Source organism: Notothenia rossii, assembly GCF_949606895.1.
Source record: "Notothenia rossii genome assembly, chromosome: 8".
Taxonomy (NCBI): Eukaryota; Metazoa; Chordata; class Actinopteri; order Perciformes; family Nototheniidae; genus Notothenia; species Notothenia rossii.
In genome coordinates, this window is record NC_136906.1 from 35,424,144 (window position 1) to 35,451,183 (window position 27,040).

Genomic DNA, 27,040 nt, shown 5'->3' on the forward strand with positions numbered 1-27,040 from the left:
GCGCAGCACACATTTAAATGTAAGTATCTAGTGGCCTAGAACATTTGTTGGTAAATATGTTACTTTGTTGCATTTGTTATCACCAAAAATGTGTTCCCTAAAAGTAAAGCAAGTTCATAATTAGATAGACATTGTGAGGTATTTATTTTCGGTACAGTTTATGTTGAAACCGTTAGAGAGAGTGGCACACTTGTTAGCCTGTTCCATTCTTCTTTGTTTTCCGAAGCCGTGGCTTGGAAGTATACTTGCTTCGTTTCTGAAGGAAGTGACTTGGAAGTATGCAACTACCAAGCCAGTATCCTCGCGATTGAGAAACGGCTGAGGAGTCGAGGAGGGGAAATTTGAGTATTGAGAAGCCTCTAGTGTCTACCCATGTGCAGCCTCAAAATTACCCCCAAACCAAGGACGCGGCCTCTGTGGAATTCCAAGTATGCTGGAGAATGGAACAGTCCTTCGGCGGCACTCGATGACGTAGCATCCTTGAAATATTGTCTTGGAAGCCAGTTTCCTCAAGATTGAGAAACGGCCCGGGACCAAACATTTGAAAAATGACGAACGGCTCATTTCGGAGGACACGTCGGGGGACGACCGGCGACCCTCCCTACAGGCGCTCGGACGCGAAGGCCCGCCCACAACTGCGTTCACATCTGTGACCGCAGTTTTACTTATTATTATTATTATTATTATTATTATTATTATTATTGTGAAATATCTGTCAGTGATGTTGTTTTGTAGCCTACATGTCAAAGTTTAAAATTGAAGAAGAAAAAAAAGAACAAGAAGAAGAAGATTTTCTTATTACATTTCTTATTCATGTATTATACACATTTATTATCACCATTATCCTGCACAATTATCAATAACTCCCCTTCACTTTTTCTATTGTTCTGTGATTAAAAAACAAAAACTAGTTATAGGGTGTCGCTTGATTTCATTCACTGCTTCGTCTGGGAGGGGCGGCTCTACATCCCACTGACGGAAAAGTGTCTCTGAGGATTTAAAAAAACAAGCACATTGAATTCACGTGTCGCTTTCTGAGTGCGTCATTGCCCTGACGCTGTGCATGCGGTGTATCTGGAGCAGCAGTAAACGGTTATTTTCCTGGACACTTCTTCACCTTTATTCAACAACATGTCATCTTTACTGAAAGTCGACCGCGAGCTGAAGAGCAAAGTGAGTGTGTGGATCCACCGAGAACATTCCACATGTGTTTGTATCACCGTAGAGGCTCTAAGCCGGTCAATAATGTGCTTCTTAGCGGCTCCCTGTAATATCATTAAGTTTTACAACAGTAGTCCTTGGTTCTGCTCACTGAAGCATTAACACGTTTTTCTTTACTTCGTTTGCTTCTCGGCGGAAGTAAACATTACTAATATTATATTAGATAGCTTTTTATTAAATTATAATGTTTACCTTTAGTGTGTAACATATTGCATAATGTCCATGTGTCCCAACAACAACGATGGTAGAACACTAACGGCAGTGGTGGAAGAAGTACTTGGATCCTTCATTTAAGTAAAAGTAGAATACTTTGGTCTGAAAACACTTCATGACCTAGGGCCTGAATTGAGTAGAAATATGGAAGTATTGTCAGCTAAATGTACTTTAAAGTATCAAAAGCACCCATTATGGACCATGGCTCTTTTGAAAGTAATATATTATGATAGAATATTACATTATTCCTGCTTTTAATTGCTTATATTTAACAATCTAACTGTGGGAGCATTTCATGGTTGTAGTTTGTTAATATTAAGAAATGTTTCGAATACAAAATATATATATTGATAGTACCGTACTGCATTATTTCATATAAAATGCATGGAGGACTGTCTTCATGCATCCAAAACCTATTAAACTGTGCAACTCAGCATTAGTGTTGTATTAATACTTATACATCACAGTACATATTGTATTAATGTACATGTTAAATAATGTAGTGCAATGTGCACACTTTTAATTTAACTTATTTTGTTTATATACATATTGTATTTGATCTATTTATATGAAATGTTATTCTAACTTCTTATGTTTACATCAATATCTTTTTTATTTCATATTTTTATTGCACATTCTCCCTTTATAACTTCTTATGTTTATATAGAAATATATGTAGTATATATTATGTTATATTATCTTTTTTTAATTTTAGTATAACCTTTTGAGGTTTATAAAAATTAAATTGTTACTAATGTTTGCTATAAACAATTTATTTTAATTATATTTGATTGTATTTGAATTGAACATTTTGCTCTAACGTATCATGTCTATCAAATATCTAATGTCTTTTATTGCGTATTCTCACTTTAATTTCTTGTATTTATATAAATATATGCATTTTATTTTATCTTAATGGACTTTTTACTTTAGCTTCTTATGTTGATGTAAATATTTGTATTATTTATGGTTTATTTAACGAAGGTGGAGCAACTGTCACATAGCCCAGTTTTTCCTTGGATAAATAAAGTATTTAGATTCTGATCAATTGTTTTAATTGGCCTCCAATGTGTTGGCAGGTGGAGACGTTCAGGACTCAGATCAGCAGTGAGGTAAGTGTCTGACATCACACACCTGAGCCAAGGATTTGGTCCTCTGGTCACTCTATCTGTCTTTCATTGTATGTCTGCCTTCTGGTTCACTTTATGCTTCATTGTAACAATCTTTGGGAAAAGTATGTTATTCTAATGAGTCAACGTTTATTCCTGTTTGTTTCTGTAGGCTGAGCACCTGGTTGCCTGCTTCTTCCCTAAAAAGCTCCTGGAGTTGGATCAGTTTCTCAGGGTGAGAGACCTGACTGCAAATTTAAATTGAATAAAGTGTAGAATCACGCATTATTACTGTCCTCGGTGTCTGGTCACTGATGGTAACGATAAGTTCACTTTAATAGCAACACATGGTTGAGCAGCTGAGCCGTGATGCAAATAAAGAGGTGCAGTGATGGCCGACATGGAAGTTAGCATCAAGAGCTCCCTGACAAAAAGCTATGGGATCTTCCCATCGGATATTGGATATCGAGACAAAAAAATATATCTGGCAAACACACCATTATCACACATACACGATTTGTTAAGCAGGATCATCTCCACAAATGAATAGCACTTTAATGATTTTTGAAGCCAGAAGTAAAAAGCTAACGTGAGGCAATAAACAAACGACATGACTATCCCACAGCTAAAGGTAGCTAATGTCCGACTTGAATGACATTAGTAGTCTCATTGGACACTTGATAGCATCTGCTGTTTTTAAGACATTTCATTTCAATCCTTTATTTAGACAGATTGGTCCCTTGAGATCATCGATCTCATTTACAAGGGAGACCTGCATCATCTAGTTCCACACAAAACATAAAAACAACATACAAACAAACAACAGAGGATATCATATTTACATATTCAACATTTACAAATACCCAGAGTGTCAGAAAGCATTTCATTTAGACGTGCCTTAAATACATTCAGAGAAATAAAAATGCTCAATTTCAATTTTGCCTGTAGACTGTTCCAAGCAAGTGGAGCTGCGCACATAAAAGCTGTCTTACCTAAGACAGTCCTTACTCTTGGCACATCTAACAAGACTATATCCTGCGATCGCAGACAATAGCTGCTTGCAACTTTCTGCTTTATCAATGAACAGATATAATACGGGAGTTTGCCCAACATAGCTTTATAGATAAAAGTGTACCAGTGACTGAGCCTCCGTACAGTGAGTGATGGTAAACCTGCCTTGGTATACAGTGTACAGTGATGAGTAAGTGCTTTACAATTTGTGACAAATCTCAGAGCACTATGATACGCAGCATCTAGTTTGCTCAGGTAGTTGGCAGGTGCATTCATATACATCAGATCACCATAGTCCAGCACAGGTAAAAAGGTCACAGTGACTAGCCTTTTCCTGGCCTCAAGCGAGAAACAGGACTTATTCCTGAAAAAGAAACCTAGCCTAACCCTCAGTTTTTTAAGCAGGTTATTGACATGAAGTTTAAAAGAGAGACAGTCATCAAGCCAGATACCAAGGTATTTGTAACAGGCAACAACTTCAAGTTTTGTTCCTTGCGTAGATACAATATCTAAAACAGGCTCTGGTGTCTTTTTAGCTTTTGAAAAGAGCATTATCTTGGTTTTATCCACATTTAAAAGAAGCTTTAGTTCAGAGAGCTGAGTCTGAATAATGTTTAAAAACAGCCTGTAATTGAACAACCGCCTCCTGAATGGAGGGACCTGCACAGTACATCACGGTATCGTCCGCATAGAAATGTAAAGTAGCTTCATCCACATTTTCACCTAAACTGTTGATATATATGGAGAATAAAAGTGGGCCTAAAACAGAACCTTGAGGAACACCATTAGCAATGTTTAACCACTCAGAAGACAGCCCATCAAAGTGAACACATTGGTACCTTTCAGAGAGGTAGTTCACAAACCACCCCACTGCATGGCTGGATATGCCAATACTGAGTAGCCTCTGTTTTAAAACGCGATGATCAACGGTGTCAAACGCTTTGGAAAGGTCAATAAACGGAGCTGCACAACTCTGTTTATTATCTAGCATACTAGTAATATCATTTAGCACTTTCATTGTTGCAGTGATGGTGCTATGTTTCTTCCTGAAGCCTGACTGATGTTTAGAAAGGATATCATTTATACGTAAAAACTCCTTTACTTGTTCACTCACAAGTCGTTCGAGCAGCTTAGCCAGAACTGACCATTTAGAGATTGGCCTATAGTTATTTAAAATAGTTGCCTCCCCTCCTTTCAGTAGAGGCAGGACATAAGCAGACTTCCATTCTTTAGGAATTGTATTTGTGCTGAGGGAGAGGTTAAAAAGAGAAGTAAGAGGTGGAGCAATAAAATCTGCAGCTATCTTTAAAAAGAAAGGTTCTTCGTTGTCCGGGCCAGCTGGTTTCCTAGGATCTAACTTGGATAAAGCTTCATGGACAATACCAACAGTTAAAGGAGTAAAACTGAAAGGGTTTTCCAGACCACATTGTTCAGAGTCAAGGACTGGAGCGTTCACAGAAGCAGAAGCACAGTCAGTGACAGAATCAAACAGAGAGCCACAAGAGACAAAATGCTTATTAAAGCAATTTAGCATGGTGGCCCTGTCTGATATAATGCCAGATGCTGTGGTGAGGCACGGAGGTAGCTCATTTGGGATATCACTAGTGGAAATCGATTTTATGGCTTTCCAAAATTTCCTAGGATTATTCAGGTTTTCTGTGGTAACTGACAAATAGTACTTTGACTTAGCACTTTTGATATGTGAAGTAAAGCTATTCCTTAGCTGCCTAAAGCGTAGCCATTCTACCTTTGAGCCTGATTTCCTAGCCTTTGCCCAGGCATTGTTTCTCTCATGAAGGAGACTGGACAGTTCAACAGAAAACCAGGGATTGTTTCGTCCCTTCACTCTAAATTTACGCAGAGGTGCATGTTTATCTATAATTTTCATAAAACCAAGATAAAAATAAGACCATGCAGTTTCTACATCAGCACACAGATCGATTTTTCCCCAATCAAAATCAAACAGATCATGTAAAAAACCCTGCTCCACAAAGTGTTTTTTATCTCTCTTTGTGATGATGCGTGGTTTAACTTTTTGGACATTAGTGTCCCTAATTGTGGCTACAACACAGTGGTCACTCACATCATTAGCAAATACTCCCCCAGATGAGTATTTATATGGAACATTTGTTAAAATTAGATCAATTAAGGAGGATTTATTTGGGGACTTAATATTTGGGTGAGTAGGACTGTCTATAATCTGAGTAATGTTCAAAGAGGTACACAGGTTTTTTAAATCCTCTAACACAGAAGTTAACCAGTCCCAATTAAAATCACCAAGCAGCACTATTTCCTTGTAGGAAAGTTGAGATAACAGTTTCGCCAATGAAGATAAGGAGTCCTTGACAGCCGAGGGGGCCCTGTAGCAACCCACCACCATGACCTGTTGACCCTTTGTTACTTCGACATTCACAGCTAAAAATTCTAGTTGTTTACTAACAGATTTGGAAACCATTTTTGTTACACAAAACTTATTTTTCACATAAATGGCAACGCCACCACCTTTTTTAGGACGGTCAGTGCGATATACATTGTAACCATTTATGTAAATGTCAGAGGCCAAGATCGATTTGTCTAGCCACGTTTCTGATAAGACAATGACATCAGCATCAGTTGAACTCGCCCAAATACGGACAAAATCTAATTTAGGTAACAGACTGCGCACATTTAAATGAATTAAAACTAACCCCGATCTAGAAATAAAATCAGCAGGAGTAGCTATTTGACTAAAACTACTAGGTGGACCCGGATTTGGCTGTACATTTCCTGATAGTAACAACAATAAAAATATCATGCACCTTTTCCTCTTAATCAACACACATACATTGTTAGGTGTTCGAGAGTCACCAGCAAACTTTGCGAAAGTGAGATTAGAGTTCAAAAAACAATTCTGAAGGACCATCGTGGCAGGCATGTGAGAAAGACAGACATTTGACGAAATAAATGTCCGCGACAGTTCAACTAGCAATTGTTTGTGCAACCCATCCGAACCTGTACAGGGGATGTCCACTGCGGGCGGCAGAACAGACCCAAATCCAGCAGAATTTTCAGGATGACTAGCGAACTTCTCCTTGTCCAGCACAGTCAAAAAAAGGCACAGCAGAAACACGACATTTGCCATTTTCCCAGTCCAGCTCAACAGCATCCACGATGTTCCCGAAAAAGCTTAAGAAACATTCCCCAGTGGGGTATTTACTGACGTATTTTGTGTTGTAGAACAAAAACAAATCTTCAGCTTGTGTTAACCACATACCTATTTCAGGTAATTAACCAAAAACATGTTCCAAAACCTTTGACTTTGACCCAACAAAACTTTGAAGAGCTTAAATGCTGGCTGGTTACCAGGTTTTAGAATGAGTTATTGCATCGCTCTATTGGTCAGAGCCAGTTTATCTTGCCTTAGCTGGCAGGACAATGCATAGAGCCTGATTCAAAGAACACTGGTACCACGACAGTGGTTCCCCCTAGTGGTATTTCTTCAGACTCAGTGCACGTTCCCGTCAGAGGTCACGTCTTGTGCGGCACCTAACACTACCTCATTAAATGCATATATTTTGTGCTGCATATGAAGAAAATGAAAAGAGATCAAATCAAAAAAGCAACTGTTAATTTGGACATCACAACAGAATATTGCTGGTAAAAAATGACTAGTTTACTAATGTTGATTCCCAGGTGAATCCAAAATTATTCTTGAAGAGCAACTTGCAGGTTAGAGACACCAGTGAATACATGTGTAGGAAAATGATGTATACACTAGATTTTCCCAAAAATATACAGAAATATACACTACAGTGACATCTGGCGTCGTTTTAGTAAAACATTTTCACTTCCGCATAAAAAAAGCCTTCCCGCGTGTGACGTAACATGGGGGAGAGCGGCCGGTCTACCGTAGTAATAAACATGGATCACAATGCTAGTTTTGACTCAGAAGAGGTTGAAAATAAATATTCAAATGCATATGACGGACCACAACCATATCATTATTAGCCTGCTAGGCGTCCAAGAGACCAGGAGCCAAGGATTAGAAGAAATAACGGCCATCAGAGAGAAATGGAGCTGTGCTGTGAGGAGAACCAGGGGAGAACTGGGCAGCTGTCTTGGTGAGTGACCGGCGTTTGCTGCAGTTAATGTTAGCTAACGTCAGTCACATCAAAACATTGTAAAGTTAGCTATCATATATTAGGCTATAACTAAAGTAGTATTGATAATATAGTAACGTTACTGGCAGGACTGTTGATACTGATCCATAACAGAAACGAATGCGCAAGTATCAGCCGTATTAAAACATCCAGGTATTAGAAAATAGATATAATGCTAAGTAGCCTTGAAGTTATACTACTGTGGTTTTACAACGATCTGGCGGAGAAAGGTTGTGGAGCCTCCGTTGATATGCCGTTGTAAATGGCTTGATGGAAAGCAGGTGTGTAGTCGGGGAGGGTGCACAGCTGATTGCAGCAGGTGAGTGGAGGTTGAGCCGGGAGCCAGGAGTGACAGCCACCACGCCCACACAAACAAAACAGACAGGGGGAAACAAACAAATACAAAGGAGACGGCTGGAGGAGTACAGCCACCACAGAGTTACCTAATGCAACTCTACACTATGTCTTACGGTGCTGTGTACCGGAGGGGAGAGAGAGAGGAGTGATGGGGGGGGGAGAGAGAGGAGCGAAGGGGGGTTGACAGATGTAATACGGTTTCCTGATAAACGTTTTGTTTGATAGGCTTCTGCTGTGGAGAATATGTGCTGCAGGGAGGTGGATGCACCTCGCACAACGCACCCAGGAACGAAAGCTAGCTCCGGGCCTGTTAGGGAAACTGTGGACAAACTCCAACTCACCATGATTAAAAATGGTGAAATGCAATGAAAAATGACCGAAAAAATACCAGCTCACTAAATCACAACCGCTCAAACCAACTACAAACTACTACCGCGGATTGGGCAGAGAAGGAGTCCGAGAAAGTTGGTCCCCCATGTGACGTAATATGACGCGTTTGACGTATGACGTTTAAAAAAAAAGCAGTTTTTAGTAGCAGAGCTCAAAACGGCTCCTTTCCCTCTGAATTCCTGCCCTTATGTCTTGTAAAACATGAAATCCTGCATTACATTTTTTAATTGTAATTTTCAGGCAAGGTTAAGCATAAATCTAATAAAAAAAAAAAAACCTGCAAGTTGCTCTTTAATGACTTTATTTTGGCCAAATCTAAAACGCATACATTTTACCGATTAATTATCTATAATGAATATTAATTGAGTCCGAATCAGATTTTCACCTCAGATAACACACTAGACACTAGAATAGAAAATGCAGAGTGGAATTTATTTCCCCTTTTAGGAACGATAAATGATATCAAATCAATGTCTGTTTTAGTAAATAACAAGCCCTAGAATGTTAATCATAATGATTAAATGGTTTTATTTTATATTCAAACGTCCTTAGTTTGAAGCATCTCTGTCTCCTTCATTGCCTGTCCTCTCTCCGGTAGAGCAACAATGCCAATTCATTTCTTGAAAAGTGAATAGTATGTATGTTATATTTTTGTATTCCATGAATAAGAGTTGATTTTCGACCTTTTCCCTTGGTGTTCCAGGAGCCGATTCTCAACGTGACTGACCTGAAAGAAATCCACTCAGAGATCAAGTTCAGAGTCCCAGAGCCCATCCTCTTCACCAACAGCCATGACGGCATGGACACGGTGAGTCAGCACTTTATCGTACAGTGACTATAGAATCTCATGGTTTCAACTGTTAGCATCATGTAGGGACGCTCTTGATGTAAAAATGTATCTTGTTATTACACATTTTTATTATACACTTTCCAAGACAGACATAACAACTAATGGTGCGTTCACACCGGATGCAATCTTTGGGGGCAGCGCAATTACACGGACAGGTGCGAATTAGGTCCGATGGCGTGCATGAAGCGCTTGGTTGATGCAAATGCCGCGGTGCGATTGAAGGGGGCCGCGACAAACGCTCCAGTTCAATTTTTTCAAATCGAGCGTCAAATTCGCATGGCGAGATCTCGCGGTAGCCAATCGGCGATGAGGATCTCAGCCTGACGTAGAAACACAAAACCAACATCAGCCGTTAGCTGTTAGCCCTCAGAGCTCACAGCTCCTGATATCTGTTCAGAAACTAGACAAAAGTTAAACAAGTACAAACCACAGACTGTCTGTGTCATGGCGAATACAGTCGCTGGTTTATTTATGTCTGTATAGGCCGTTTTTGTGAGTGTGGACGGTTGGAGCATATACTGCGTTAGCTTAGCCGATCTCCATTTAGACAACACACATTTTAAAAGGTTTTTCGCCTGCCGTCTTGTCTGCAGACTTGTCAAAGCATTAATTCATGGTTTTTACTAACCGGTATCAGTATGTTGTTACTTCGGCATCATTTAGAAACGTGTATTACAATTTAATCACGGTCAAATATGTTCATTTTGTTGTAGTTGTAGCCCCCTTGCCAGCGCGTCTTGTTTGAATGATGCGAGTAAACACAGCCGACAGCCGTGGTGAAACTCGAGCGATTAGAGCGAATATTTGCTTTGCTCTAATCGATCGTGTCCGGTGTGAACGCAGCATAAGACAGCAACAGAGTACAGCAGAAACAAGAAACAAACAATAGAAGTTGTTTGGAGGGATTAAAGCCTTCCTAATTCATGTGTTTCTATCAAACACTCTGGAACACATGCAAAAACATACATGGAGATCCAAGTCAACATCCACTTTTTCACAATTAAAACAAAATGGAAAGTAATCATATGTGGCAACTTCCTGCCACATCCTTTGGCCTTCTGCAGAAGAGGGAGTTGTGAGAGAGTGCTGTGGTTTCAAAAACAATGTAAATATAAAAACAGAAATGTGCCAAAACACATGCAAATGAAGAAACATCTTCACCAACTTGAGGAAACATGCACAGCTGAATAAACAAAACGCTTTAATAAAAAACACTAAGAAGCTCATAATCCAACGGAAACCAGGGGACACTAAAAAGTGACACACACAGCTGGGATCGGAGCGCTTGGTGACGTTCAGGATTATAAAGCTGAACAACTGTCTCGGTTGGCAGACTTAGTTTGTTTCATAACTGTAAGCTTACAGCAGATTTGCAATAATATCAGAAGGAATCAAGCAATCGCATTGTTAAAATATGAAGATTTCATTCCAACTAGTGTGTGTGTGTGTGTGTGTGTGTGTGTGTGTGTGTGTGTGTGTGTGTGTGTGTGTGTGTGTGTGTGTGTGTGTGTGTGTGTGTGTGTGTGTGTGTGTGTGTGTGTGTGTGTGTGTGTGTGTGTGTGTGTGTGTGTGTGTGTGTGTGTGTGTGTGTGTGTGTGTGTGTGTGTGTGTGTGTGTGTGTGTGTGTGTGTGTGTGTGTGTGTGTTGCAACAACAACTAATCGATTAAAATCGTTGATTCGTTGGTGACGTCATCACCGGTGTTTTACGCGCTTACATGTAGATATTAATATACTGGAGTTTGATAAGCGGAATGGCCCGCTAAAAAAACCGAGAGAGAACAAGAAGCGTAATGGCAACACCTAAAACGAAAACCTCAAAGTGTGGGATCATTTCATACTTGACAATGTGAAAAAGGTTGTTAAGTGCAACATTTGCAAAGGCGATCTAGCCTGGCATGGGAGCACGTCATCAATGATGGAACATCTCAAAAGAAAGCATTTCGGAGTTCTGGAAGATGACTCCACTCGGTAAGTCAACTAAGCTAGCTAGCCAATGTTTAAATTGCATGTCCTTGAACACAACTTTAGTTTTGATCACAAAACAGCAGGTAAGACGTATTTATATACAGTGGGGCAAAAAAGTATTTAGTCAGCCACCAATTGTGCAAGTTCTCCCACTTAAAAAGATGAGAGGCCTGTCATTTTCATCCTAGGTATACCTCAACTATGAGAGACAAAATCAGATCAGAAAATCACATTGTCTGATTTTTAAAGAATTTATGTGCAAATTATGGTGGAAAATAAGTATTTGGTCAATAACAAAAGTTCATCTCAATACTTTGTTATATACCCTTTGTTGGCAATGACAGAGGTCAAACGTTTTCTGTTAGTCTTCACAAGGTTTTCACACACTGTTGCTGGTATTTTGGCCCATTCCTCCATGCAGATCTCCTCTAGAGCAGTGATGTTTTGGGGCTATCGCTGGGAAATACAGACTTTCAACTCCTTCCAAAGATTTTCTCTGGGGTTGAGATCTGGAGACTGGCTAGGCCACTCCAGGACCTTGAAATGCTTCTTACGAAGCCACTCCTTCGTTGCCCGGGCGGTGTGTTTGGGATCATTGTCATGCTGAAAGATCCAGCCACATTTCATCTTCAATGCCCTTGCTGATGGAAGGAGGTTGTCACTCAAAATCTCACGATACATGGCCCCATTCATTCTTTCCTTTACACGGATCAGTCGTCCTGGTCCCTTTGCAGAAAAACAGCCCCAAAGCATGATGTTTCCACCCCCATGTTTCACAATAGGTATGGTGTTCTTTGGATGCAACTCAGCATTCTTTCTCCTCCAAACACGTCTAGTTGAGTTTTTACCAAAAAGTTCTATTTTGGTTTCATCTGACCATATGACATTCTCCCAATCCTCTTCTGGATCATCTAAATGCCCTCTAGCAAACTTCAGACGGGCCTGGACATGACAGTTTTTCCCCTAGGATGAAGTCATAGCAGCGGTGCTAAGGCACGTGGGCCCAGCATAATGTGAGCACGGAGCGCGTGGAATTTTTTAGTGTGTGTGCGCGTGCGAAGTGCGCCCCGCCAATTTGTTTCTATGTGTCAGCACAAGAAAGGCTCTTGAGGCCTAGTACCAGGGCCGGTTCTAGACAATTTGCTGCCCTTGGTGAGATTTTAGTCGACATTTTATGTGTAAAGAATAAATGAAAAATCTCTACAAAAGACAAATACACTGCAAAAACAGAAACTTATTGACATAGGTAATAGACGTCAAAATGGCTTCAAATGTATTCAGTATTGTATGAACATGTTTGAATTTGGGGGTGGACGTCACATCCTCTAGGGGGGTCTGGGGGTATGCCCTCCCCGGAAGATTTTTTTTTGAACATTTTGCAGTAAAATGCTTCAATCTGGTGCACTTTGAGCACAGAATTACTAGAAACCTGATCTAGGGGGTACAACTCTAAAACGCCCATATGAAAAAGATCGGTTTACATTTTAATAATCAAATAAGTATGTGAACATAACCAATAACCTACCATAGCCAATAACAAATAAATGTAGCTTATTTTAATTTAGTTGTTTATTCATATCTTATTTTACCTAGTTAACCTAGAGCCCACCGTACAGGGCAAATTAAACATGTAACCGGGGTGAAAAGGGTGTTACATTTACTTAATTATGAATGTTGTTACATCAAGGCCGAACATTTGGATGAGCGCCAACGTTCAAAAATGTTTTTTCCCTCCCAGAGCTACAAGTCAAGCGCCCCCCAGATCTGGCGCCCTAGGCGACCGCCTGTGTCGCCTATGCCAGTAACACAAATACTACAAATCCACATAACAAACAATCAAAAATGAAAAATGGTCGCCACTTATTATTATTTTAAGAAAAAAATATATATATTTTATTTTATTTTATTTATTTTGGGTACCTGGCTGGCGCCCCCTAGCAGCGGCGCTCATATTTCAGCAGTGGCGTTGCGCCGCCACTATTTGTATATAGGGGAAACACTGGGCTTAAGCAGGGGGACACGTCTGGCACTGCAGGATTTGAGTCCCTGGCGGCGTAGTGTGTTACTGATGGTAGCCTTTGTTACTTTGGTCCCAGCTCTCTGCAGGTCATTGACTAGGTCCCCCCGTGTGGTTCTGGGATTTTTGCTCACCGTTCTTGTGATCATTTTGACCCCACGGGGTGAGATCTTGCGTAGAGCCCCAGATCGAGGGAGATTATCAGTGGTCTTGTATGTCTTCCATTTTCTAATAATTGCTCCCACACTTGATTTCTTCACACCAAGCTGCTTACCTATTGCAGATTCAGTCTTCCCAGCCTGGTGCAGGTCTACAATTTTGTTTCTGGTGTCCTTTGACAGCTCTTTGGTCTTGGCCATAGTGGAGTTTGGAGTGTGACTGTTTGAGGCTCTGGACAGGTGTCTTTTATACTGATAACGAGTTCAAATAGGTGCCATTAATACAGTTAACAACTGGAGGACAGAGGAGGCTCTCAAAGAAGAAGTTACAGGTCTGTGAGAGCCAGAAATCTTGTTTGTTTGTAGGTGACCAAATACTTATTTTCCACAATAATTTGCAAATAAATTCTTTCAAAATCAGACAATGTGTTTTTCTTGATTTTCTTGTTTTCTCATTTTGTCTCTCATAGTTGAGGTATACCTAGGATGAAAATTACAGGCCTCTCATCTTTTTAAGTGGGAGAACTTGCACAATTGGTGGCTGACTAAATACTTTTTTGCCCCACTGTATATATGGATCTGTAAACGGAAGTTGTTTTCTTGCTCTTTCCTGGCTGCTAGTTCAGTGAGTTTGAAGTAGAAAAGATCGCTTTTGCCAGTTATGTGCTGAATTAGCACCAAGCTAACGCTACATTAGCAGTTAGCACGTCTTACAATAGCTGAGTTTCTTCCCGTTAAGTGGGTAACTATGCATCATTAATAGGTTGTTAAATATTTAGAAGCCCTGAGATGCTGTTTCTTGCAAGATGTTGCGTCTGCCCCGCCCCCGGCAGTCTCACAATAATAAGAGCGCTGTTAGGAGAGATGACAGGCAGGAGGCAGCGGGGGCTAAATATTTGTACACGTTGTATGGTTGCAATCAGTATGGAGCTGGAGATGTAATTGATCGAGTGCACAAGAGAATACCGGATAATTGGGAAAACATTTAATGTGTTTGTGTCCAAATTGGATGTGTAGAAGTTGTTGTTTCTTGTTACGTCACCGGTTGGCGCTGGGGCACTAGCTACAGTGGCCTGCAAAGGACACACTTCAATCATATGAGAATGATCTACAGGATGCTTTTGATTTAACTTACTCGAACAATCTCCGGATTTGGCTTTTGCTAATTAAAGTGATAAGCATAACAAAGCTCAACTTCATTTAATGTGAAATCAAATGTAATTGATTGTATATGTATGTTTTTAGAAACTAATTATACTCTTTTGCCTGACAATAAAACATGTATTTGTATATCAAATGCAGGCCAAAGAGGAGCTGTGCCAGTCCCACAGCCATGGATCAGTATCTTCAAAGGAAAAGGCCTGTATCTCTCAAACAAGCCACTGCGCTAACAAACTCAATCCTGACCATGCTGGTCAAGGATATGAGACCAATGTCGATGGTTGATGGTGAAGGGTTTCGTGAAATGATCAGGCAGTTTAACCCTGAATACATCCACACACTCCAGCTCATAGTTAACAATGCCCTCAAAGAGCCCAGCATCAGCAGAGCTGTAGGGGCTGCAAGACACTTGGTTGAACACTTCAGGAGAAGCGAGCTGGCAAATACAAAACTGAAGGTGAAACAGCAGCAAATGAACACACCACAGCATAAACTGATCCAGGATGTCGGTACAAGATGGAACAGTACATACTACATGGTAGAGAGACTCCTGGAACAGCGCTGGCCAGTTACTGCAACTCTATCCGATCCTGAGGTAACTCCAAGGGGCAAACAGCACTTTGACTTGAAGCCAGATCAATGGGTGCTGCTTGAAGAGCTGACACAAGGGTTGCAGCCTTTTCAATGTGCTACCGTTTACCTAAGTGGACAGGAGTATGCAACCGCTTCATGTCTTCCACAGCTGGTCAAAGGGCTGCAACTCGAACAGCAAACCCGTTTTGAGACAGGCGCAGGAAAACTATTTTTGGCAAGTGCAGAAAAAGGGATAAACGAAAGATGGGGGTGCCTGAACACCATCTCAGCAGAGAAAGAAAACCCGATTGTTCTTTCAGCTTCCCTTGAGCCAAGATTCAGAAAGCTGAAGATTATGGGAGCTGAATATTGCACACGGGTGCAAGGGTCAATTGAAGTCCTTGCAATCAAAGAGGTAAGGGGGTCTGAGATACAAGGCTGTGAGCAAGTTCAACAGCAGAGGGTCAGTGTTCCAGGCAGAGGGGACACATCAGCACTGGATAACCTCCTTCAGTCTGACACAGACAGTCTGATTGAAGAAGAGGATGAATCTCACGAGGACCAAAAGCTCCAAATGGCAAGGAGCAAAGTTCAGACGTACTTCGCAGAGCCAGCCATTCACAAAAAAGATGACCCTCTGAGATGGTGGAGGGAAAATAAGGGGCGTTTCCCTGTATTGTCAAAGCTTGCAAGATCTTTCCTTTGCATTCCTGCAACATCAACCCCGTCTGAGCGAATCTTGTCTGTGGCGGGGAATATCTGCTCTCAGAAGAGAGCAAGCCTCTCCCGAGATCATGTGGAGATGCTGACTTTCCTCCATTTCAACCCAGAATAATCTAGCCTAGATGCAAGAGTGTTTATCCCTTTTAAGTTGAAATAGTTTTTTTATTTGATTAAGGGAAACTGCTGTAGTTTTTATTTTGTATTGCTGCTGTCCTTGGTTTAAAAATGTTGACGGACAGATTTTTTATTTATCTTTTATATATTTCAGCAGAAAGTTGAATAAATATGCATTTTTGAATCAAGTATTTGTCTATTTTGTCTTCATTGTTAGTTTCCACATGCCTTAAACAACCTCAAACCTAAATTTAAAAGTTGATGGCTAAATAAGAGAATTTGAGAAATTGTGCAAGTAATAGTCCGAATAGTCGTTTCAGTAAAAGATTAATCGATTATCAAATTAGTCGTTTGTTGCAGCCCTAGTGCGTGCACACACACACACACACACACACTCACACTTACACTCACACTCACACTCACACACACGCCTCACAGATTCTCCACTGTCAGTCTAGGAAGGTCTTTGATTTGATACGCAGCACAGTTTGAGTGGAGCCCACCTTTAAGATTACGGGGCTTCTTTTGCCTCTATTACAGTACAGCTGAAGTCAGAAAGGAAAGAGTGTGAGAATGGACAATATGGGATTCAGACCAACATCCATCCATCAGGACTGTCTGTCATGAATAAAATGAAATGAGCCCTTCTGTTTGTGCTGCAGAACACCAGGAAGAGGAAACTTGACGATGGACTGGCTGATGAGAGCTGGCAAGGTAAAATTAAACCTGGTAAAGAATCACGGTGACCGCCTCTGGTTGATCGCACAGCAGAGTGTGAGACCTGTAACCTGCCGCTACAGAACTCTTTGGTGAGAGGAACCGTTTGTAATTATGGACGCTCTGTTCTGTTTCAGGCGGAACCAAAACAGCTGTGATGCCGGAGGGGATAATAAAATGCAACACCAAGCTGGTGGACCTGATCGAACGAGTCAAACCAGAGATCCGCACGCTGATAGAGAAGTGTAACACAGTAAGTCTCATACAAAATGCAACCTAAACTAACTGCACAGACATGTGTATGCTATATAATATATGGTGAGCCAACCGTATAGTGTTTCAGTGATTAATATGTTTAGCATCTTTTGACAAAAAGCCAATGGGATTTTTCTTTGGCTTCTGGAATATTGCAGAAAATACGATCTGAGGCGAACAATCATTTATTATACTAAGATTTTTCATTAAGAAGGATAAATACCATATATCAGTGTTGTAGTCAAGTCACCAGTCCAAGTCACCAGTTTGACGGGTCACCCAAGGAGTGGTCGAGTCTGAGTCACCCAAGAAGAGTCCAAGTTAAGTCAGTCACAAGTCTTCATGTATTGTTGAAATGTAGCTGCTCCTCTACATTGCTTTTATCCTTTTATACTAATGTGTCCATTGAACTGCTGTGAAGTGAGTTTGGCTAATATTCTTGTATAATAGGTGCTATACAAAGATAAAGCTTATTACTAATATTAATATTATTATTATTATTGTAAATTACCTTTAATACGTCTAACTATATTTAAAATGAGTTACCTTTTTAGAGAAGGGATTATATTTGTATGCCAATATGTTCTTATGGTAAAGTTTTCGTTTTGCACTTTTATTTTGATAGTAATAAGATCGGGACTCTTATTTTGAAGGAACTTTTACCGGAAGTCAATGGATTAGTGTAAACACACATGTATAATGACGGATAGATGACAAATAAATGAACGTGTTGATAATAGTGAAAGCATAAATGCAACCGGCAGACATATTGCTATAGACATTGACGTCACCACCGCTAAGCTAAAGGTAGCTAATGTTCAGCATGATGACCTTTAGTGGTCTTATTTAGACAGGTAAAAGCTTCAGACATTCACAAGTGGGGTATTTACTGACTTATTTTATGACTTTAATTTGGGAATCTATCCAAAAACTAGTCAGAAAACAATTGACTTTGAGACAAGGGGAACCTGGAAGTGCTAAAAAACAAATTTCCTGATTTTGGACTCATTCCTGCACCACTATTAGCCCGGCATCTCTTCTGTGTGACTGGGTGTTTCTCAATGTCGAGTACGCTTGCTTGGTAGCACATGTCTTTCGAGCGTCTCGCTTCAGAAGCGAGGCAAGAATACTTCCTGCCATTCGGAAAACAAAGAGTGGAACAGGCTAGCAAGTGTGCAGGTGTGCGTCATATGAGAGGCCCCGCCTTACATTTTCCGCCACAGTTTTGGGGAAATTGGTCGGTAGAATTCCAAGTTTGCTGGACATTGGAACAGTACTGTTCGGCGGCGTAATATGCTTGAAATAGTGGCTCTGGAGCAGCTTTACTCGACATTGAGAAACACCCACTGTGTGCAGCTGAGAATGAGCAGCCTCCTCTGTAGGAGCTGTCAGGGTGAGCTTGAGCGATGCAGAGTAGATGGGACGAAGAAACATGTCAGTGTGACAAATAATGCTCTGCGTTTCTCAGTAAACATGAAACTAACAGGGTGTCCGCGGGGTCTTAAAAAGTATTAGAAGTTGATAAATCAATTTAGCGAAAAATAAGGCTTTTAAAAAGTATTAAAAAGTATTAAACGGCATTTTCCAAGGTATTACATTTTGTAGCTTGTTTGCAATAAGTATATAAATTATATTCTAAAGTTTGCCTGAATTTAATCATTGCGTAGGTGTATAGTGTGATTCTGTGTAGTTATTTATTTTTTTCATCCCGTTGGATTTTACGTCATCTGAACAGGACATTGCACGCTCACTGATGACTACTGCTTGATAGCGCGCGAAGGTCAATTTACGCCGGTTACAACATGGGGAAATGCAAGTTTGCATCCAAATGGTTGGAGGATATGGAGTTCGAACCATGGCTGAGGCCCGTCTCTGGGAAGAACCGTGAGGCCTACTGCTGCGTGTGTCGGAAGGCAATTAGTGTTGCCTCGATGGGGATCAAAGCTGTCCGGTCCCACATGCTAAGTGCTAGCCACAAAGCCGCTGTGACACGCAGACAGCAGGTCTCAATCGCGCAATTCTGCGCAACATCACCGCCCACTATCGCTGAAGCTACTACGGCCTCCGCCACTTCATCTAGCGCTACTGCTGACCTCCGAGTGATGCTGGGCGCCACTCCAACGCTGCAGGCAGAGGTTCTGTGGTGCCTCAACACCGTAATTAAACACCAATCCATCAATTCCAATGAAGGGATTTCCGATCTTTTCCAAGCTATGTTCCCAGATTCGGAAATAGCCAAGAAGTTCGCCTGTGGAAAAGACAAAACAGGGTACATAGTCCGATTCGGCTTGGCCCCTTACTTTAAAGAACAGCTCGTTAATAGCATCAACAAGGCTGGGCCGTTTGTGCTGATGTTTGACGAGAGCCTTAATCAAGCCACCAAGAAAAAACAGATGGACGTCCACATTCGTTATTGGGATGATGGCTGTGTACGGGCCAGGTATTTTGGGTCGCAATTTTTGGAACACGGAAGAGCCGAGGACTTGCTGCATCACATTAAAGTAAGTGTATCTCTAGTCTACTTGCATTTCATGTTTAGGGCCTGCCTGGGCTATAGCCACGGGTCTTTTTTCTTCAATCCCAGGTCTTTTTTTATTTTCAAAACATATATTATGAATATGAATTATATGCTTTGTAAACGACTGAATCTTTTGTTGCACACATGGCTATTTTTGGTAGATTTGGCATCTTTTCAGACACTCTTAGGCAATTAGCGAGTATTATTTAAGATGCGACTAGCGACACATTTTTACGACAAAAGTTATTACCTGGGAAAATGCGAAAAATATACATAAAGATCTATTATATGGTAATTTAGCATGCTGCTCAGAGTAATCTCAGTCAGCAGCAGCGCCGTATAGATAGAATAGATAGATTATATTATACGGCTCTGGTCAGCAGCAGCACAGCGTCTCTCCCTCTGGTGAGAGTGAGTTACTATGGTTACGGAAACGCTCTGTGTCTCTGTCGCCCTGAAACTTTTTCGCGATTCACAGTGGGAGGAGAGAACGGAGATACCACCAGTAATGTGTTTCAATCATAAAATGTAAGTTAATATTGCAATCTTGCTTCATAACATTTGAACACCAAATAAATGACTAATTTAGATGTTAGGAGTGACAAACCTATAGCTGCACCTTACCGTGCATCTGAATGACCCTGTATTTCAAGAATACACTTTCAAGGATTGTTGTCATTAATTTATTACTGTTAATTCACAGGAATGTGGTGCACAACTGAAGATGAGGCAGCTTATGTCTGTCAGCATGGATGGACCCAACGTCAACTTCGAATTGGTGAATCTTCTACAGAAAGAGCACGCAGAGCTCTATGGAGGTGCTCAGCTTGTCCTTGTTGGAAGCTGTGACCTTCACACTCTCCACAACGCAGTAAAGGCCGGTTTTACGATGTGGCAGCTTGAGAGGCTCCTGAGAGCAATGCACTACCTCTTCCACAACGTTCCTGCGAGGAGAGAGGACTTCACCAGTCTGACAGGGTCCTCCTGCTTCCCACTACCATTCTGCGGCCACAGATGGGTTGAAAATGTCCGTGTGGCAGAGAGAGCGGTTGAAATTTGGCCGATGCTACAGAAGTACGTGGATGATGTCAAAAACAAGAAGATCCCAAACCCTGCCACAGCCTCTTATGACACCATTGCGGCAGCACAAGGGGATCCACTCATCATAGCCAAGCTGCAGTTCTTATTTGCGATATCCAGGACCTTCAGCCCCTTCCTGTTAAAATGTCAAACTGATGAGCCAGTGATGCCCTTCTTAGCTAAAGACTTGGCTGAGTTACTGAAGGTAATAATAACAGTAATTAAACTGAATTTGATTAATCCACACTAATGGTTCTGTCATTGATTTCTTGTTATTTCTTTATAATATGGTAGAGTCTACTGAGACGGTTTGTGAAGAGGGAACTCCTAGAGGACATCACCCCCCTGAAGCTCACCAAAGTCGATGCAGCTGATGAAAAGAACTGGGTCTCCCCGATGAATGCTGACATAGGCCTTGGTGCTGAATCTGTCATCAAGGTAATTTTGATATATTTTCAGAGACGTACTGTATATTTATAGATCTATACAGTTATGGGCCTACTATGTCTTTGCTCTACCTGTACACTGTCCAGCCAGTTTAATATGATAAATTGACCTTTTTACCATTTTATTATGCTAATGAAGGGACATTTGTTAAAAAATAAAATGAACTTGCATTACATATTGTGTAGTTTCAAATAAATGTATATTGAAACTAATTTTGTCATTTCAATGAGGTTGATATAAACTTTCTTTTGTAAATCATCCTTTCTGCACAATTTACAGTCTATGTATTATTTGTCAGGCACTTCAGAGCAAACCAGGAGGCAGAGTAGGTGAGCTTTCTGTGCTCACGTTCAGGAAAGAGTTTATGAAGGGCCTGGCTGCAATGGTCAAGAAAGTGCAGGAGAAAACCCCCCTCAAATTTCCAGTCGTCAGGCACATTGCATGTTTAGATCCCACAAACATGAGCAGGGATCCAGAGTGGTGCATCGGAAAGATGAAGAGTGTAGTCCAAAGATTCCTGGAGGACAAGCAGTTGGCAGGAGGAGTTTCAGCTGGTAGGAACAAGTATTGTTTAGGGACAATAGAAGCTTGTGTGGATTTAATTATTACGCATTCTTGTTTAAATTTGTTTTAGGAAATCTACAATACACTGTGCTTTTTATGTGTACAGATGCTGCGAGCTATGTATCTCTCAAACAAATGATGAAGCAGATGACTGTGGAATGAAATATAATGACATATGAACAATTACTTATTTCATTTTCTCTGTCAATGTTGTAGGTGATGTGATCGTCCAGCAATTTCAAAGATTTCTGTCTGTTGAGGGTAGAGGCGAAGGCTTCCTCTCCTTCCAGCCATTTGAGCAGCGGCTCGATGTTTTCCTGCACGAAGCTCTCAGCACATACCCTGAGCTGCGGAGATTCTGCCAGAGCATTCTACTTCTGTCCCATGGTCAAGCCACGGTTGAAAGGGGGTTCTCTGTCAACAAGGAGGTTGAAACTGTCAACCTCCTTGAAGAATCCCTGGAGGCACAAAGGTTGATCTGCGACCAGGTTAGTGTCTGTGTGGGCGTTCTAAAGGTGACACTCACTAAGGAGCTCCTGGCTTCTGCAGCCTTCGCAAGATCAAGGTACAGGATTTACCTGGATCAACAACAGAAGAAGAGACAGTGCCACACAGAGCCTCAAGAGAAGAGCAGTTGAAGATTAGCTAGAACAGCTAAAAAAGAAATGGAAGATCCTAAAAGAAGTGTGCGGCGTCCTTCAGAAAGATGCTGATCAACTTGCTGAGCAGGCTGAGGGAAAAGCTGGATCTTTAATGGCTCACCTGCTAACAAAGTCCAACACCCTCAGGAGGAGGCACAAAGAGAAACGCATTGAGCTGGAACAAACCAAAAAAGAGTGGGACAGCAAAGCAAATAAATTGAGGCACATGCCATGATGGGTATTTGTGAGCTCCTACATGGCATTACCCCGCTGAAGCTGACCAAAGTTTAATGTATATTTCATAGTACAACATTTTGTCAATTTTTTTGTTTATTGGTCAAATACTAGTTTATTTTTCTAATAAACCTTGCATTGGGTTGGTCACAAAATTCATTCTCTTGTGCTTTGTTCTATCTGAATTATGATAAGGAGTTATCATAAACGGTTTAGTTGTGCTATCTTACAATCAATACTGTATATAGTAAATGTGAGGTAAAGTGTGTCGCCAATGTTAGAACTTGAAGTGGCGATGAGGTCTTAAAATGTATGGAAAGGGTCTTAAAAAAAAGTCTTAAAAGGTATTAAATTTGACTTCAGGATTCCTGTATATACCCTGACTAAGTTTATTTATCAGAAACCTTTAGCTTCTTCCTGGGTACAATCAGTTTATAAGTACTGTCACTATGCTTTTGAAATAAAAGCGTTTGTAGTGGCCGTTTATCAAAAGTAGAACAATTTGAATGTTGTAGTGACTCACAATCCAAAGCGTCAAAATGCATTTAATGAAGACCCAAGGTAGTCACAGGTAAGTCTGAAAGGTTTATTCATGTGAATCACAGCTTCCAAATCCATATGCCTCTTGGCGCCCACTACCGACTTAAAGACACTTTGAAGCTTGGTGAAGTAAGTTACACTCGAGTACTATCACACTATCACATTATCACACTATCACATGGTCAAATGTGGACGCGGGCCATCAAAAAACGTCTATTGTCTTACTGGCATAGGGTAGTTTTATACTTTGCAGGAGAGTCTGCTGTACGGCATGAAACTAAGTCGTAAACAATAATAAATATTAACCTTAGCAGTCCAGAAAAGTTTACAAAAATTAAATTATTATAAAAATGATTATTACATTAATTTAAATTAAATTCAAAGAATATACACCTATTTTGCCAACATAAACATTAGCATGCATACTAACACTCCTTCATCTCTTCTTTGCCAGGTGAAGATGTGGGTCCAGCTGCTCATCCCCAGGATAGAAGATGGAAACAACTTTGGAGTGTCCATACAGGTCAGTACACATCCTGGGTTGAAATAGAGGATCCTGAAATAAGGATAGCCGTACAGGACTTGATTCTCATTATCTTTTATTTCCTTAATATTTACTCCTCTATAGATCTATATAGAATATACAGTATGCTTTATATTTGAATGTGTTGCACTCCCTATGTTTGCCACTAGGGAGCAGCACTGACATGCTCCTTAACTTCCAGTTACTGTTTATTTCAGTTAAGCACTCAACTGGGATTGTATATAGTGTTAAAGTGCTGGTTTATATTACATTTTATAATCAGCAGTCATGTAAACACTAGTGCAAATTGGAAATTTTAATAAGTATACTACTATACTTATCTATATCCCAAATGACTTTGTACTTGATTGATTGAGCAATGATATCATTTGTTTTGCTTTTTTGTGTGTGTGTGTGTGTGTGTGTGTGTGTGTGTGTGTGTGTGTGTGTGTGTGTGTGTGTGTGTGTGTGTGTGTGTGTGTGTGTGTGTGTGTGTGTGTGTGTGTGTGTGTGTGTGTGTGTGTGTGTGTGTGTGTGTGTGTGTGTGTGTGTGTGTGTGTGTGTGTGTGTGTGTGTGTGTGTGTGTGTGTGTGTGTGTGTGTGTGTGTGTGTGTGTGTGTGTGTGTGTGTGTGTGTGTGTGTGTGTGTGTGTGTGTGTATAGGAGGAGACGGTGGCAGAGCTGAGGACAGTGGAGTCAGAGGCAGCATCTTACCTGGACCAGATCTCCAGATATTACATCACAAGAGCCAAGCTGGTCTCCAAAATTGTCAAGTACCCTCACGTGGTGTGTAATCTGTGTGTGCAGCATATGGCAGCAAGTCTATATCTGCTCTGAAAAGCACATTTGGTTGTGTTCTGTCCTTGATGTGTGTTTTTTGGTGTATATCTGTTATGTATGTGTTTCTTGGCTGTGTTTTGGCACCACCTTGTGGTGGCTGGTTGACACTGCTCCTTGCTAGTGGTTTATTGGATTCCTGTTGCTAGGAGAACGAACTTGTTTGTTTCCAAGTGCGCTCCACGTGTAGCTTGGATTGTTTTCATGAACGGACATCTGCTCTCCATGGGCTGTGCTTCGTATTTCCCGCTGGTTCACGCATCGTCTGTGAGTGTTATTGTCCGACTTAATGGAAATATGTTGTATGCAAATGTTTATGTTTGTAGGAATGCAGTGAGTATTCCTTGCGGCTAAGCTACTAGCGGCTAGGCTGGTTAGCCTCTCAGTTTGTGCACCGTAGCTCATTGTGTGAAGTATTCTGTTATATTTTAGCTCGTCAGTCGGGCAGTCAATAATAAACTGTTATGTCTGTATTGTCTTTACAGTTTCACCAAGTAAAGAGACTTCAGTAAAACTGACAACTGCGCTGGAGTTTTCTTTCAAATGGTTTAACTGGATGGATAGCTAGCTCAGTGCTAGTGAGACCCTTACAGGTTGTGTTAATAACAAGCTGTCTGTAATCTTTAGGAGGACTACAGGAGGACCATATCAGAGATCGATGAGAAGGAGTACATCAGTTTGAAAATCATCGTCTCAGAGCTCAGGAACCAATATGTGAGTGTTGATTTGTCATTTTAAAGCTGCATTAAAACCAGGTCAAAAGACATACAACTGGGACAGAAGTCCTCTGTACAATACTCTCAATACACATTTGCAGGAATAAGTCCTAAACCTATACATGAGTCAGCATTTTACCACCTGCTGTCCCAGAATATTTGCCAGTGTAACCTTAAAAGGATTTAGTAAAAGAATATATAAATCTAATACACAAATAGTTTAGTTTTCTTCTAACTTTAATCAAACTTTTGGTAATTTAATATGAGTGCAGTACCACTCATACAAACCGTTTCTAGTGTTTTCTTGGCTATTCTTACTTTCAGGTTCCGGGTTAGGGTTAGATGAAAACAAGATCCAAATCTTATTTCCCCAAACTCCTTTTCTGTTTGAGTCAGATGTGACCTGCACAATGTTCATATTAATATGTCTGCTTGTTGCTTATAGGTCATCCTTCATGATATGATCCTGAAGAACATTGAGAAGATCAAGAAACCAAGAAACAGCAATGCTGAAGCTCTTTACTGACAACCTAAAAACACACACACACACACACACACACACACACACACACACACACACACACACACACACACACACACACACACACTGCTCAGTCAACAATACTGACCAATAATTCTATTTTTTGTCGTGGACTATCTGTTATTTTTCGGTTTTTACAACCTCGGGACAATTCACGACGTGTCACATCAGGCGCTACTTGGGCAGATATTTGCTGTTGCCGGGCTCACTGTAGTGTACTATCTGTATAACCCCAGCTGTGTGGGTCCATAGTGAGCTAGAGTAATCCATTAATATGCTTTTGAAAAAGCAAACGGATACATTTCAGCTGTTCCTTTTGGCCTGACCCTGCATTCTCCCACATGCTGTCTGACACGTAACCATCGGTCTTGACTTCTCAGTACTCTGCAGCGTGACCTCTGACTTTTTCCCATAAGGAATGGGCTGCAAGCTGTAGTTGCAAAGCCCCCCCTCCCATCTGCTCCACTGGGACTGAAGCTCAGAGCCTCCTGCTGCTTCTCTTCCTGTCAGGGTCCTGGTTGAGTTTTGCTCTCATGGATGCCGTGCCTCTCCCAGGATTTATTTTCAGTTTTTGACACTTTTTTTTAGCTCCTTCCTTTTATTTAGTTCATACCCCGTGTCTGGAACTTGGACAAAATTGGAATTTAAAACTCCAACTCCAGCGAGTCCTCTCCTGGTGGCCCTTAAACTGTCAAGAACTCCCATTTCAAACAATATGCAGAGATGCGACTGAAAAGTTTTGTCCGGCATGACTTCATTTCTCATTTTTTAGTCTTGGTCTTGACGTGAAGAATATTTTGTATTCTTCCCCCTGCCCACTTTCTTTTTTATCCAGTGCTTGTTGTATCTTAGCGTCATATTGTTACTCTGACATTTCAAGAAAACCCCATTTAGCCTGCCCTCCTTTTACTGTGACACCCTTGCCAAACCAAAAGAAAAAAAGAGAGTGTCTGTAGTTCCATGAAGCTGTTATAGTTTTTAAGGCCCTGCACAGTTAATATCAGTTTCAATCTGGACTCTTCAGTTTTCCCCAGATGTATTCTGCTATAATAATGTTATTTTGTATTTTGTTCACATTGTGATGCCATATTGAAGCCCGGTGCTTTAATGAACTTTTGCAACTGACCTTATGGGAAATTAAAAAGTCACGTCCAGGATCGCCTTTAAAGTGCATGCACAAATGTTTTTATTTCAACTTTTTATGCAAATAAAGTGTTAAAGGAACAAATCTCTCTGCGTGCTTGAAAATGTGGTCGAAACAAATTCAAAATCAATTGAAATGTATATCCATGTAACATTTTATTAAAATAATACACCATAATTGCAGTCTCACAGGATTCCACTCTCAGGTGTTTTTACTGTCGGTCGTAAAAATCCCATGGTCCCATTCGCTCGGTGAAAGCTGAGTCACAAGCATGCTCAACCT

General features: G+C 40.8%; 2 protein-coding genes across 6 annotated transcripts; both read left to right on the forward strand.

The window, feature by feature from the left end:
• The first annotated feature begins 1,023 nt into the window (after positions 1 to 1,023).
• On the forward strand, positions 1,024 to 26,935 carry LOC307015033 (proteasome activator complex subunit 3-like). The gene is made up of 10 exons (XM_079643378.1): positions 1,024 to 1,173; positions 2,514 to 2,546; positions 2,716 to 2,778; positions 9,144 to 9,248; positions 16,665 to 16,716; positions 16,857 to 16,972; positions 23,453 to 23,521; positions 24,184 to 24,306; positions 24,985 to 25,071; positions 25,519 to 26,935. The coding sequence occupies exons 1-10, from the start codon at positions 1,132 to 1,134 to the stop codon at positions 25,597 to 25,599; spliced, it is 771 nt and encodes a 256-aa protein (XP_079499504.1). The 5' UTR covers positions 1,024 to 1,131; the 3' UTR covers positions 25,600 to 26,935.
• Positions 16,987 to 23,443, forward strand: LOC307015032 (uncharacterized protein). Of its 5 annotated transcripts, none has more exons than XM_079643377.1 (3): positions 16,987 to 20,777; positions 20,867 to 21,573; positions 21,800 to 23,443. In XM_079643377.1, exons 2-3 carry the CDS (start codon positions 21,384 to 21,386, stop codon positions 22,219 to 22,221), a joined length of 612 nt encoding a protein of 203 aa, XP_079499503.1. In that variant the 5' UTR covers positions 16,987 to 20,777; positions 20,867 to 21,383; the 3' UTR covers positions 22,222 to 23,443. The 5 variants fall into 3 exon arrangements, 3 of the variants coding, with proteins under 3 accessions (XP_079499503.1, XP_079499502.1, XP_079499501.1); XR_013801386.1 differs by having other exon boundaries at positions 20,867 to 21,010; XM_079643375.1 differs by having other exon boundaries at positions 20,867 to 23,443.
• Positions 26,936 to 27,040: the final 105 nt, after the last annotated feature.

Bases quoted from the DNA above. Each gene is read 5' to 3' on its own strand.
- LOC307015033 (XM_079643378.1), top strand. From the start codon at position 1,132: ATGTCATCTTTACTGAAAGTCGACCGCGAGCTGAAGAGCAAA. The intron at 16,973-23,452 runs GTAAGTCTCATA...CTTCTTTGCCAG, and splicing joins TGATAGAGAAGTGTAACACA to GTGAAGATGTGGGTCCAGCT. The intron at 24,307-24,984 runs GTGTGTAATCTG...TGTAATCTTTAG, and splicing joins TTGTCAAGTACCCTCACGTG to GAGGACTACAGGAGGACCAT.
- LOC307015032 (XM_079643375.1), top strand. From the start codon at position 20,217: ATGAGGCAGCTTATGTCTGTCAGCATGGATGGACCCAACGTCAACTTC. The intron at 20,778-20,866 runs GTAATAATAACA...ATAATATGGTAG, and splicing joins ACTTGGCTGAGTTACTGAAG to AGTCTACTGAGACGGTTTGT.